Source organism: Nilaparvata lugens, chromosome 1, assembly GCF_014356525.2.
Source record: "Nilaparvata lugens isolate BPH chromosome 1, ASM1435652v1, whole genome shotgun sequence".
NCBI lineage: Eukaryota > Metazoa > Arthropoda > Insecta > Hemiptera > Delphacidae > Nilaparvata > Nilaparvata lugens.
Window position 1 is genome coordinate 100,000,919 of NC_052504.1, and position 12,905 is coordinate 100,013,823.

The 12,905-nt window shown below is 34.8% G+C and overlaps 1 protein-coding gene across 3 annotated transcripts in view; it reads left to right on the forward strand.

Moving 5' to 3' along the window:
* LOC111062285 (X-ray repair cross-complementing protein 5-like) overlaps positions 1–12,905 on the forward strand; it is a 57,924-nt gene that overhangs the window by 40,103 nt on the left and 4,916 nt on the right. For all 3 annotated transcript variants that reach the window (XM_039419826.1, XM_039419827.1, XM_039419828.1), the window contains 2 exons: positions 4,619–4,828; positions 11,904–12,040. In XM_039419826.1, coding sequence (XP_039275760.1) covers positions 4,619–4,828; positions 11,904–12,040 — 347 coding nt within the window. The remainder of the gene's footprint in view (positions 1–4,618; positions 4,829–11,903; positions 12,041–12,905) is intronic.

A 12,905-nucleotide genomic window follows, 5' to 3' on the forward strand; every position in this document is an offset into this window, starting at 1 on the left:
TTCACCAGGAACTAAACGCGTCGTTAGAGGAAGCGTAAACTATAGTTAGCCCTTGACTGACAAAATTGAATTTCACCACACGTCATCAGCTGATGAGCCATTATAGAGTTAACCGGTCAAATTTGGTCAATTAACATCTGTAATCTGTCGTTAAGGAAAAAATGGCGGCGTTCTGTTTACTGTCATGTTGAAAGTAGTTAAGGTTTCAATTATTTATTCGCGGCTTTTATGACTAGTAGTTCTGTGAACAGTAGACCTCACGCAGTATTCCCATCCACAAGTACCTGATTGAAACTATAGACCTTATGGAAATACAGCAATAGACTGGCTTCTCCACACATCTGTGTAATCACTTGTCAGCTGATTTATGATGAATGATAATTCTATAGTCTGATTTTTACTCCAATATTGGCGTATAAAGGAGGCTCCTTTTTCCTTTCATATTATCCTTGAAATGAAAAATTTCCAAAAACCTTGTAACTACGTCGACGCGCAATTAAAAAAGGAACATACCTGTCAAATTTCATGAAAATCTATTACCGCGTTTCGCCGTAAATGCGCAACATAAAAACATTCAAACATCAAGAGAAATGCCAAACCGTCGACTTGAATCTTAGACCTCACTTCGCTCGGTCAATAAAGAAATTTCTTATTAGACTATTTTGAAGATTTTACAATAAGATTAACAGAATGGCTAGATGACATCCTGTGGCTTTTGAAATTTTTCTTATTAAAAAAGAAACAATAAAATTATAGAAAAATTATTAAACACTATAGCCAAATTTGAATTTACCAAATCATACAACTAAAAATACTGTACTACAAAAAATATTATCAATTAATAAAATTTGTAGGCTAATCTTCACTCAATTTGGTAAACAAAACTTGTGGTTTCGGAATCTAATTTTATTTTCTAGGTTAGGTTTCCAAATCAAATCAATTTATTTTCAATTTTTTACATGTTTTAGATGTTCACAACGTGAAACAAGTGTCATGGCGGCTCACTGCCACCCTGATCCATTCAAATATGTCGTTTAGTAACGTAGCATTAGTTTTCGTTGGTGAAATCAAATTTCTTAAAGTTTAAGAGCAAAAATATAAGAAAATTGGTGGCAAACGTGTTTTTTTTTTCAAAAATGTCACACATTCAAGAGCGGATATCTCGAAAACTAGGGGAGATATAAAAAAAGGTGTATGATGAATATTGTAGGAAATTATGTAAGCTTTTGTGATGGTGATGATATTGAAATAAATTAATTAATCATGGGTTTGTGTTTTCATAGAGATAAATTTAGTATGGGTTCATTCGAAAAGTGTAGAATTAGGACTTCAACAATGAGACTTTAGTGATCTGGTAGCTGAATTTTGTGTGTAAATTTTTATCGTGAGAAATTTATTTTTCCTACAGTTACCTTGAAAAGTGACGATTCCTGCACTGATTACAGAACGCAAAGATTCACTTTTCCGCTCTAGTGCGGGAAAAATCTTTTCTGCACTCCAGATTTGCAACATGGCAACACAAAATAGTTGGTGGGTTAAATGGAGGATTAGTGCACGAAAACAAAAATTGAGTTGGTAACAATGACTGTGGTTAGATTTAGATGAGAATCATTTCAATGGCTACCCTACATTTATGATAAAATCCCAATCTAGAAATCCAAAACAAGAATAATGTTCATCTAAATCATTATCAAATAATCATCATTTATGCATTTCTCATCATTTAATAATAAATAATAGTTCTTTTCTATTGATAATAATTATCAATAATAATTAGTATTATTTCAACTGCAAGAAATGAGAAAAGTAGCAAATATACATTATAAAATTCGAATTTTGAGGTTAAATGATTACCGTTCGATATTCATATAAATAGAAATAATAAAAAACATAACAATACTACAATAAATATTCTCTGTTGTCTATGTTATTTTTATAAATATTTCTCAGTTTACATTGAGCATTTTTCTCGGTAATTTGAGCAAAAGTCTAAATTTCTGAATCGTGTTTCAGTAATTTTTAGCTGGATGAAACAAACTTAGGTACGATTCTTCCCGCTAGGTCGCGCGCTTGTCGGTTCAGCCATCTTGTTGTGTTCAGCCATTTTGCAGCTCGGTTCAGCCAACAAGCTGCTGGCGTGTATGTTGAATCATTGAATGTGAATTTTTTGTTCTATCTGTATTTTTTCTGATTCTTGAATGAATAAAAATGAGAATTTTGGCTGAGAATTTTCAACTTCAATTGGATTATTAATTTTTAAATGAATTAAGGTTGTTATTAATAACAGCATCACACACACAAACATTTGATGGATTTCAGCCATCATTTTACCCATAATCATTTAATCAACCACTTCTCATATTCAATGGTAACTGTAGGAAAAGTTTAATGTGAAATACGTGAGCAAAGTTCGTCTGCTGCACTCAAGAAGCCATTCCGCCCTCGCCTAAGGCTCGGGCGTAAACGTTTCTTTCGGTGCAGCAAGCTATCACTTTGCGCACTAGTTGTACAAATAACTATTTCTGTTGAAAAATAATTTTCTCACATTAAGATTTTGCTAACTTGCGTCCGGGAAGACTCCAATTTTATGCAGGGTTGAGGTATTCTCACGGAACTGTATTTCCGTTAGCGATGGAAAATACACGAGTATTTGGGAATATTTCAAACTTGCATTATTTTCCTTTCCCACGGAGTTATGCTCGTTCTTACGTGGACCGTTGTCTCGTTGGTGGAAGGGGAACATAACTTGCGTGGGATAGTGCAGTTCCAATCAAGCCGCGGCCGAATTCACATTTAAAATCCAGAGGTAGCCTCGGGCCTCGAGGGCTCAAAATTAACGTGTGTGTTGAATTTGTTTGCTGTTTAAGTTTGTTAATATGTATTATTTTTCGCCGTGAGTTAAGTTGAAGTAGTTTATTAATTATTTGAAGTGAATATGTCAATGTTTGTTTAAATTAGTAAGTTATCCGGGAGTAATCAGTGTAGTGGAAATTTCTAAATAGTAATGAATTTATAAATTGATCGATTTTTAGTGCTATTATATTTTCTAGCTCATGCTAAAAACCCTTGAATGGCCGAGTCCCTAGTATCATAAATTTGTAATTGAGAAATGAGTAAAGTCCACGCTACCTTCGTGAACAGTTAGAATCCAAATAAGCAGTTAGCAAAATCTTACATGCAGTCATCTTGAATTTTTAGAATGTGCAATGAACCGATATAGATTATTTTTGTTATTGTCCAAATTGAAATCAGTTTAATTCATTTAATAAAATTTACAAGTTTAATAGAATGCTGAAGTTTGTTGTTTAATAAAGTCGCATGACTCGCCCTTTAGAATTTAGATATCTCTTAATTCTACCCCCATTCTGGTCAGTTACACTTTAATTTGTTATATGGCCGTCAAATCCTTAGTTTTTGAGTTTTATGCGAGAAACCAAAAATTGGTACCTTCAAACCACCCCCACCCATTTAGCAAAGGAGGTATGGGTGGGGACTTTTGATATGTTTACCTCCTGACTACCCTAAACAGAACTGCGGGGTCAAAAATTGTCTTCTTAACTTTTCCCTCTATAACCTTTCCTTGACTGGACTATATGTGCTTTCAAAGTTTTAAAGTCCTTTTATGATCACCCTGTATGTAGTAACATTTGAACGTGTGTGTTGAATTTGTTTGCTGTTTAAGTTTGTTAATATGTATTATTTTTCGCCGTGAGTTAAGTTGAAGTAGTTTATTAATTATTTGAAGTGAATATGTCAATGTTTGTTTAAATTAGTAAGTTATCCGGGAGTAATCAGTGTAGTGGAAATTTCTAAATAGTAATGAATTATAAATTGATCGATTTTTAGTGCTATTATATTTTCTAGCTCATGCTAAAAACCCTTGAATGGCCGAGTCCCTAGTATCATAAATTTGTAATTGAGAAATGAGTCCACGCTACCTTCGTGAACAGTTAGAATCCAAATAAGCAGTTAGCAAAATCTTACATGCAGTCATCTTGAATTTTTAGAATGTGCAATGAACCGATATAGATTATTTTTGTTATTGTCCAAATTTAAATAAGTTTAATTCATTTAATAAAATTTTACAAGTTTAATAGAATGCTGAAGTTTGTTGTTTAATAAAGTCGCATGACTCGCCCTTTAGAATTTAGATATCTCTTAATTCTACCCCCATTCTGGGTCAGTTACACTTTAATTTGTTATATGGCCGTCAAATCCTTAGTTTTTGAGTTTTATGCGAGAAACCAAAAATTGGTACCTTCAAACCACCCCCACCCATTTAGCAAAGGAGGTATGGGTGGGGACTTTTGATATGTTTACCTCCTGACTACCCTAAACAGAACTGCGGGGTCAAAAATTGTCTTCTTAACTTTTCCCTCTATAACCTTTCCTTGACTGGACTATATGTGCTTTCAAAGTTTTAAAGTCCTTTTATGATCACCCTGTATGTAGTAACATTTGAACGTATTTGTTCCAGTAGATTTTTAGTTCTGTTGATTATGAATGAGTGACTGAGTGAGTGAAGAGATGAAGATGAAGATAAATTCAAAACAGTAGACTTGAATCGTAGAGCTCACTTCGCTCGGTCAATTTGATTGAATTGTGTTTGTGTTGTTAGTGTGCGAACAGATGCAGACGGTAATTATGGATCTGCTGGTGAGAGCGTGCGATGCGGACATGCTGGAGAAGCCTTGCTCTGCCTTGAAATGTCTGCGACAGGCCTGTCTTGAGCAGAAGAAAACAGCTGATTTCAACAGCTGGTTGCACAAGGTGAAGGAGACAGCTGTCGAGAGTCAGCTGACCGACTTCTGGAGTGTTCTCAAAAAAGGTAAAGTCTCAGAAAATCAAAATTCTCATCACCGAAATTCACAAGTTGACGTTTAGCCAAACTGTAAATTATAAACACGGCCTAAAAGATTAATGCCCGGTTGCATAGTCGTTACATAAAATCAAACATAGCTATGTGAGACATAGTTTAAAATCACTGACATAAATGGTTGGTTGTTGCACAGTCGTATGTCGAAGCCTATTTAGCTATATCTTGAATTAGCATCACACATAAGTCACACTGCAGCTCTATTCACTTTTTTCCGTACATGCTTCTATCCAACCAATGTATTGGCATCGGGGAAAGTTTCAATCAGCATCACTGTGAACAGACCTTAGAGACCTCACATAAAATTGATAAACCATATGGCGAATCTTGGCTTTTGGCGAGATTTCTCACCAAATTTAGCGATAATATTACAGATGGTTTTCAATGAACATCTTTCAAAGAAAGCTATCACAACCTCTAAAATGCATTTGGCGAGTGTAGATATTAAATTTAACAGCACGACTTCGGGCCCATAACTTAAACAACCGTTTTTAGCTATTGGAGACATAAATAATCTCTTTTTGGCCACTCTGCAACGAAATCATGTGTTCAATTGGGCGTTATTAGTTTTATAGGAGATCTAGTTTACTTTGACATCTGTGCAACGAAAAGTGAAGTTATGGCTTCACAAAATAAGTTAAATGCCTGATTTTAACTTTATGTGATTCGTCTGCAACCGGGCATAAGGCCCGGCATCTGTGCAACGAAAAGTGGAGTTATGGCTTCATAAATAAGTTAAATGCCTGATTTTAACTTTATGTGATTCATAAAGCACCGGGCATAAGGCCGGTTGCAGACGAATCACTATCGCATGTGGGATGTGGGACCGACATACCACAGAACAATACGACTAACGCAGAGAGACTTTCACACTACATTTGAGAAAACGCGCACTAGTGCAACAGTTTTCAGATGTTTGTATCATACTCGGGTGTTTTTATCAGATGTTTTATCACAGCGACTGTGATTGTAGTACAGAAGCTAGGGGAAGCGTGGTGCTCAAACCAGTGGTACGACAATCGCAAGGAAAATAATGGCTTCTACAGCGCGCATATGAAATGCATTGGCAGGCATGGCAGTGGCACTGATACTTTCACATGGCATTGCGCGCTTCGGTAGCGATTATTTTCCTTGCGATTGTGGTACCACATTGCTTATGGCATTGAATTATGGGGGAGTACCTCGAAGCAAAACATTCAAAGAATTTTTGTTTTGCAAAAGTCCGCAATAAGATACCTGGAAGGGCTCAAGTTTCCACAGACATGTCGGGAGTCTTCCAGTAGCCTAAGTATTTTAACTGTTCCATCATTGTACATTTTCAAATCAATATTACATGTGAAGGATAGGTTTAATTCATTCCAAGTTAACTCAGATATTCATGGCTATAACACTAGAGGAAGGAATAACATTTCAGTTGAGAGACATAGGCTGAGTGTATTTGAGAAAACCCCTACTTATAGAGGACAAAAGTTTTTTGCGAAACTTCCGGCTGATTTGAGAAGTATTGTTGAAGAAAAACAATTCAAAACAAAATTATATTCTTTTCTCAGTGAGAAGGCTTTCTATGAGGTTGACGAATTATTGTTAGAGTGAAAAAAATTATTATCTGAATTTTGCAAATTTAATGAATTGTTAAATGTTATTAGAGTTTTATTTCAAGATTGATATTTTATGTTATTATGTTATTTATCTGTGACGTTTTTCAACTGTATTACATTGTTTTTGTTATACTTTTGTTGAGAATAAAATATTATTATTATTATTATTATTACCACTGGTGCACTGGTGTGAGCACTACGCTACCCCTAGCTTCTGTACTACAATCACAGTCGCTGTGATAAAACATCTGATAAAAACACCCGAGTATGATACATGCATCTGAAAACTGTTGCATTAATGCACGTTTTAGGTTAGGTTAGATAGGTTAGGTTAGGTTAGGTTAGACCTAAACTCTGCGTTATGGCCGGGACACACATAACCGCACCGGGCCGAGTCGGACTTACTACGGCAAGTGAATAGTCTGAAGAGACTGTTAATCAAATGAACATCTTTTTTCAGGCTAACGGTCTTTGTTTGAATATAAACAAAACTAAATTATTGGATTTTAAGTTGACTGATACCAGTAAGTTAAGTGGCACAATCAGCCAAAAGATGGATGAGATTGTTCAGGATGAAGTTTGCTTTTTGGGAGTCAGAATCAGAAACTGTCTCAAGTGGATCACATTCTGAACAAACTCTCAAGTGTCTAATTCTCGTTGAAAGTGCTGAAGAATGTAGTTGGAACAATAACACTATTGAATGCCTTCCATGATTATAATGTCGGTAATTCAATATAGCATAATGTTCTGGGGGAGTGGAAAAAATAATCTCAGTTCTGTCTTCAAAAAGCAAAAAAAAACCCTCAGAATTGTCGACAACTTGAAGCCTTATGAATCTTGTAAAAACTCTTTCAGAAGACTTAGAATTTTAACAGTTCCTGCACTGTACTTCCTCGAAATTGCAACTATGACGAAGAAAAACGAGAAGATATTAAGAGAGAGTTATATCCATTATAGACACAATACTAGAAACCAGATAGTTCATGTTCAGTACCCGCAACACAGAACAGCAAGCTTAGAGAAAGGGCCACGTTATAGCGGATTAAGAGCTTATAACTCTCTTCCTATTGAAATAAAATGTATTGAGAGCTCAGAAAGGTTTAAGAATGCAATAAAAGCTAAATTGATCGATGCATCTCCGTACAGTTTAGAGGAAAGCATCAACTGTATGCATTTATTTGCAAGCATATTTTTTCAACTCCTTTGTATGTTCTGATTTTCTTCTTTTTTTCTCTATTTTATGATTACTTTTTTTGAGTACTGTACTCAATACTTTTGACATGTCATATACTACCAAGCTTTGCTTGATTCTGTAGTGTTACATGACGAAAATTGAACTAAACCAAACTAAACTGAGAAAACAAATGCTTTCAAACGTTTAGGGACACATACTACCGCAACGCGCCAGCACCTTCCAGCACCACCACCATGTTTGTTGCCCGCGCCGTCACCTACTAGTTCACTTTACTTTTTGACGGTGACGGTGCGGCCTCGTTAAACATAGAAAGTGAAAAACTTATTGAAGAGATACGGAACTTTCAAGTTTTTTATGATCAAAGTGATGAGAATTATGGTTGAACAGAATAAAAGTTAAACCAAAAGTAATAGTATAACCACATAATAAGTTGAGCCAAAGCTATAATTGACATAATAAAATAACAAAAATTATAAAAGAAGGAAAAGAAGGAACCAGTGACTGTGTCTTAAGGCTGTGCAAAGGCTAAAAATAAACTTTCTACTAGTGATATTTTTCATAGTTTTTCAATTTGTATATAATCAAGCTATTAAAATGAAAAAGTTTTCTTTTTGAAAAGAAAAAAATGAAAAACATTTTGTCCGATCATTACTTTTTGAGATATGAGCGCCTAAAGTTCAAATTTTTGGGACAGAACATTTAAAATTCAGTAAGAAATAAATCCATGAGATTTAGTGGATAAATTCTTTATGGTATTGATAATTGAATAAAACAAAAATTTCCTGAATATATAAATTTTTTATAAAGTTATTCAATTTACCAAAAATGACCATTTTTGAGTTATTTTTGGTAATTTTTAGTAAATTGAATAATTTTCTCGAAAATTAACGTTTTTGTTTTATTAAATCAACAATACCATGAAGAATTTATCCTCTGAATCTCATGGATTTATCTCTTACCGAATTTGAAATGTTCTGTCCCAAAAATTTGAACTTTAGGCGCTCATAATGTCAAAAAGCAATAATCAGGAAAAAAAACCTTAATTTGTTGTCAAATTGAATAATGTAGTAGTAAATGAATGAAGGTGGCACTCATGTGGTGGCTGTCGCTGTCCTCGTTGTTCTAAATATTATTATAACGTGCACCACAGTCACTGTTACCAACTTCATTTAGATTTTGCTGCACTGGTGCTCCATATAACCCACTAACTATTTTGTGTTGCCATGTTGCAAATCTGGAGTACGCAAAGTAATCACTTTGAAAACGAAAAGTGATTCTTTGCGTTCTGTAATCAGTGCAGGAATGGTCACTTTTCAAGGTAACTGTAGGAAAAGTTTATTTTTAGCCTTTGCACAGCCTTAAATTTTAAATTTAAAACTAATTACGTTTAGATACATAAGGCAGAAGATGACAATTTTATTGCTGATATATATTTCCGATACATTACTGATTGTGGTATTGTTATGCACCGAAATATTTACCAGCACTATGATTCTCATCTTCTGTGTCTACAGGTAATTAGTTAAAAATTGAAAAATATAATTTAAATCGGATGTAACAAGCTTTAAATAGTGTTATATTATTAACAATAGTTTAACAGATTCATAAATCAGACCGCAGTAGCACTAGAGAACTGAGACACTGCTGCCGCTCGGATATGTGTGTTCTCCTACTACCATGACCGTGTCGCGGGCTTAGCTCGAAACGGGCTCGGTGCGGGTATATGTGTGCCTGCCTTTAGTCGTATTGTTCTGTGGTATGTCGGTCCCACATCCCACATGCGATAGTGGTTCGTCTGCAACCGGTCTAAGAAACCGTAAACCTAGCGCCGCAGTGCAGGATGGTTTCTCACAGCTTGGCGTTGTCGTCATTTGAGTTGGGTGTCTGGCTTGGAAGTGTTTCGGCCGCATTGCAGGATGACTATTAACGGTTGCCGGAAGATCAACAGCTAGGTTTTTTCGTTATTTTTCGTGATAGAGAAATTCTGATTGCAGATTCGTTCTCAGCGACCCCAAGTTTAGCCTGAAGGCTCAGAATGTTAACAATGTTTTTAAATAATTAAGAATCATCATGAAAAGTCATTAATATGGTAGTACACCACGTTTCTGGAAAATTTTTACTGGTGACTGGGGTTATTATTGATTATGGGTAGCACAAAAATCAAAATAATCGTGAGAAAGAAAACTGCTGATGAACGCGAATGAGACCGTCATTCCATTGTTCTATTGTCTCGGCTGCTTGGCTGAGCCTGGCTGGAGGGATCAAATAACCGACTGGATTGATCTTTCGTCTGTCTGCTAAGCTGAACTACGCCGACCATTGCTGGGTGGAAGACGTTACTGCGGCCGCTCGCATTCCCACCAACGCTGCTATTATTTGCTGTCTCAGCGCCCAGTCCGAGTCAGACAAGCATCCAGCCTGCACTGCGGAGCTAGGTTAAGGGCCGGTTTCCGAGCTCGGGATCTAGCTAAGTTCTAGATTTTAAACAGCTGGAGCCAGAAAATTGGTTCCGAAACGAGGCGTAGTCGTCGTCCACATTTAAATTGAATTTCGAAAAACTAGAGAGTTGAACACAAAATAAAATGAAGAGGAAACTGTGTAAAGTCTCTGCTATTTTGAATTTTATAGGAATGTCTCATTTCGTCAAGGAAAAACAATTCCAATTTTAGAAATGAGAGAATAAAATTATCATATAAAATACGACTACGCCCCGTTTCGGAAATCCAATTTTCTGACTCCAGCTGTTTAAAGTCTAGAACTTAGCTAGATCCCGAGCTCGGAAACCGGCCTTGAAAGTTGCAGGTTTCAAAGATAATGCGGGTTTCAATTATATTATACAAAGACGTGAATAAAATGGTGGGAAAAATAAAAATAGCTTATTAATCCGAAATAGAAAAAGTATCAGTACTTTTAATACAAAAGTATCCAGCAGTATCAATACAACATTTCTTCAACCCAGGGGGCCACTACGTTATTGCCATTTTCATATAAATGTATCGACAACGTCAGTGTAAAATGGAGCTAAGTCAAGACATTACATTAAAATTTGTGTAGATAAAATTATATAATACTAGCAGGTAACTCATGCTCCGCAAGAGTCTATTTTAAAACTTGACAAACTGAGAACTTGACATAATGAAATATTGAAGAATTGAAAATAGGCCTGAAACCATCCTCGGTTAATTGAGAATCTATGTGCAAAATTTCAAGTTAATCAGTTGAGTAGTTGAGACGTGATGATGTGTCATTCATGAATTTCCTATCCCGTACGTGTATTAGCCAGTTCTTTCCTCTATTATAGTATAGATTTATAAATTTTCACTTTTTGTGTAGTTGAGAAGTTGATATTGTGGTAATTATTCATATTGAATAAAAAAGACTAAGAAATTGTCAAAAACCACAGATTTATTGATACTTAGAATTTTTTTATTTTATTTATTTACAATGCAAATTATAGCACTAATGTAATATAACATTGAAAGATAAAATAATAAGGTAGTCCTTGTGTTATTTTCTTCCAAATTTATAGGTGACAAAGTCCAAGATAAGGTTAGAATTTCACGTGTACAATTTTTTATTAAATTTTGGTTCAAAATAAACATCAAAACTATAAATTTTGAATTTAGATGCCTTAAATTGATAAATTAATTAGAAATATTACACTCAATTACCACTTTTAACGAAAGACCGGTTTCGGTTATTACACCATTGTCAATCTCTGATAAACTGAAACTAAATACAAGAGCAGAAGAATCTATACTAGTAGGCGAGTACTGCTATTGGTCAAGGGCATGAACGCCTGCCATTGGCCCAGCTAGACAGTCTCCTCCCACTCAACGGTGTGACAAAATTGCGGCTTAAGCAACAGAATCGCCATGATAACAAAATTTACTTTCAGTACAAAATAAGAACCAAGAAAACAAGTGTGAAAGATAATAAAACAAATATGTAAATGGGAGAACTATTGACTGATGTATGCTTACAATTTTATGATAAAACTAAATTTGTAGTGTTGTATTGGTTGAAATGAATCTGGTCATTTAAACTATACTGGGAATTTTTCTTAATTACTCTTGTTATTTCTTGTTATTTCTTGTCTTTCTAAGTATCAATAAATCTGTGGTTTTTGACAATTTCTTACTCTTTTTCATTCAAGATTAATAAATTAGAAAAGTGGTAAAGGTCAGTAGTTATATCTTGTTGAATTAATTATTTATTCTCTCTCTTTTCATAGATAATCTTGGCCTTATCACTCGCGAAGAAATGCCCTACAGTTTCTATTCCAAAGAGGAAGGAGAAGAGTTCCTAGATTTCAATGTTAAAGTTCGCAAGACCGATGGATCCGATGAAGAACCCGATTATGATGCTATGGTAGGTATTAAAACAATAATCAATAATTAATAATCATTAAAAAACAATATTTAAGTTAAAATGCTTCTTCATTATTAGGCAGGCCTCTAATGCCCGGTTGCAGAGTCGACAAATAACGTCGCCCATAGTTAACAGCGCGGACTTGACTATTTAACAGGCCAATTTCGTTGCAGAGACGTTCTGTTAGCTATCGCTCTGCCGATAGGTAACAGCGCGCCAACAAACAGGTTTTTCCGTTGCAGAGACGAAAACCCTACAGGCAGATGACGTCATCTGAGGCTACCAATAACTAAATGTGCTCTTAATTTAAATGCCCAAAATCGTGCTTATAAATCCACTATACATTCGCGCCAAGTGTATTTTAAGGTTATGTTGACTTGTTTGCATGTTCTAAAAGACAGACGAAAATGATCATACATAATAGTTGATTACATTAAAATAACGTTAACTATTTGAAACTGTAGACGAAGTGTAAATAAACTGAATAAAATATCATTGACTATTCGAGTAGCTTGGACGAAGATGTAATACAGTACAATTTTCAATACTTAATTCAAATAATCAATTATTATTAATCTTAATAATAAGCACCGTATGCAGAGTCATTAGAAATATATCCTGTAAACTGGCTGCTTTGCTTCCAAGATATATAAAAAGCCAGAAGGCAATGGAATAATTCTGGTCAAAACATTTCTTTTTATTAATATTATACAATAATAAATACACCAGTCACTTATTCCACTTCTACCTCTAATCTCATTTTACTTAATTCATTCATTTTGCTATCAAACATCAAACTGAAAATAATTACAAATTAGTCTGCAGTTTACGATCTTGATTCGTAACCTCCAATCATGAACAACAC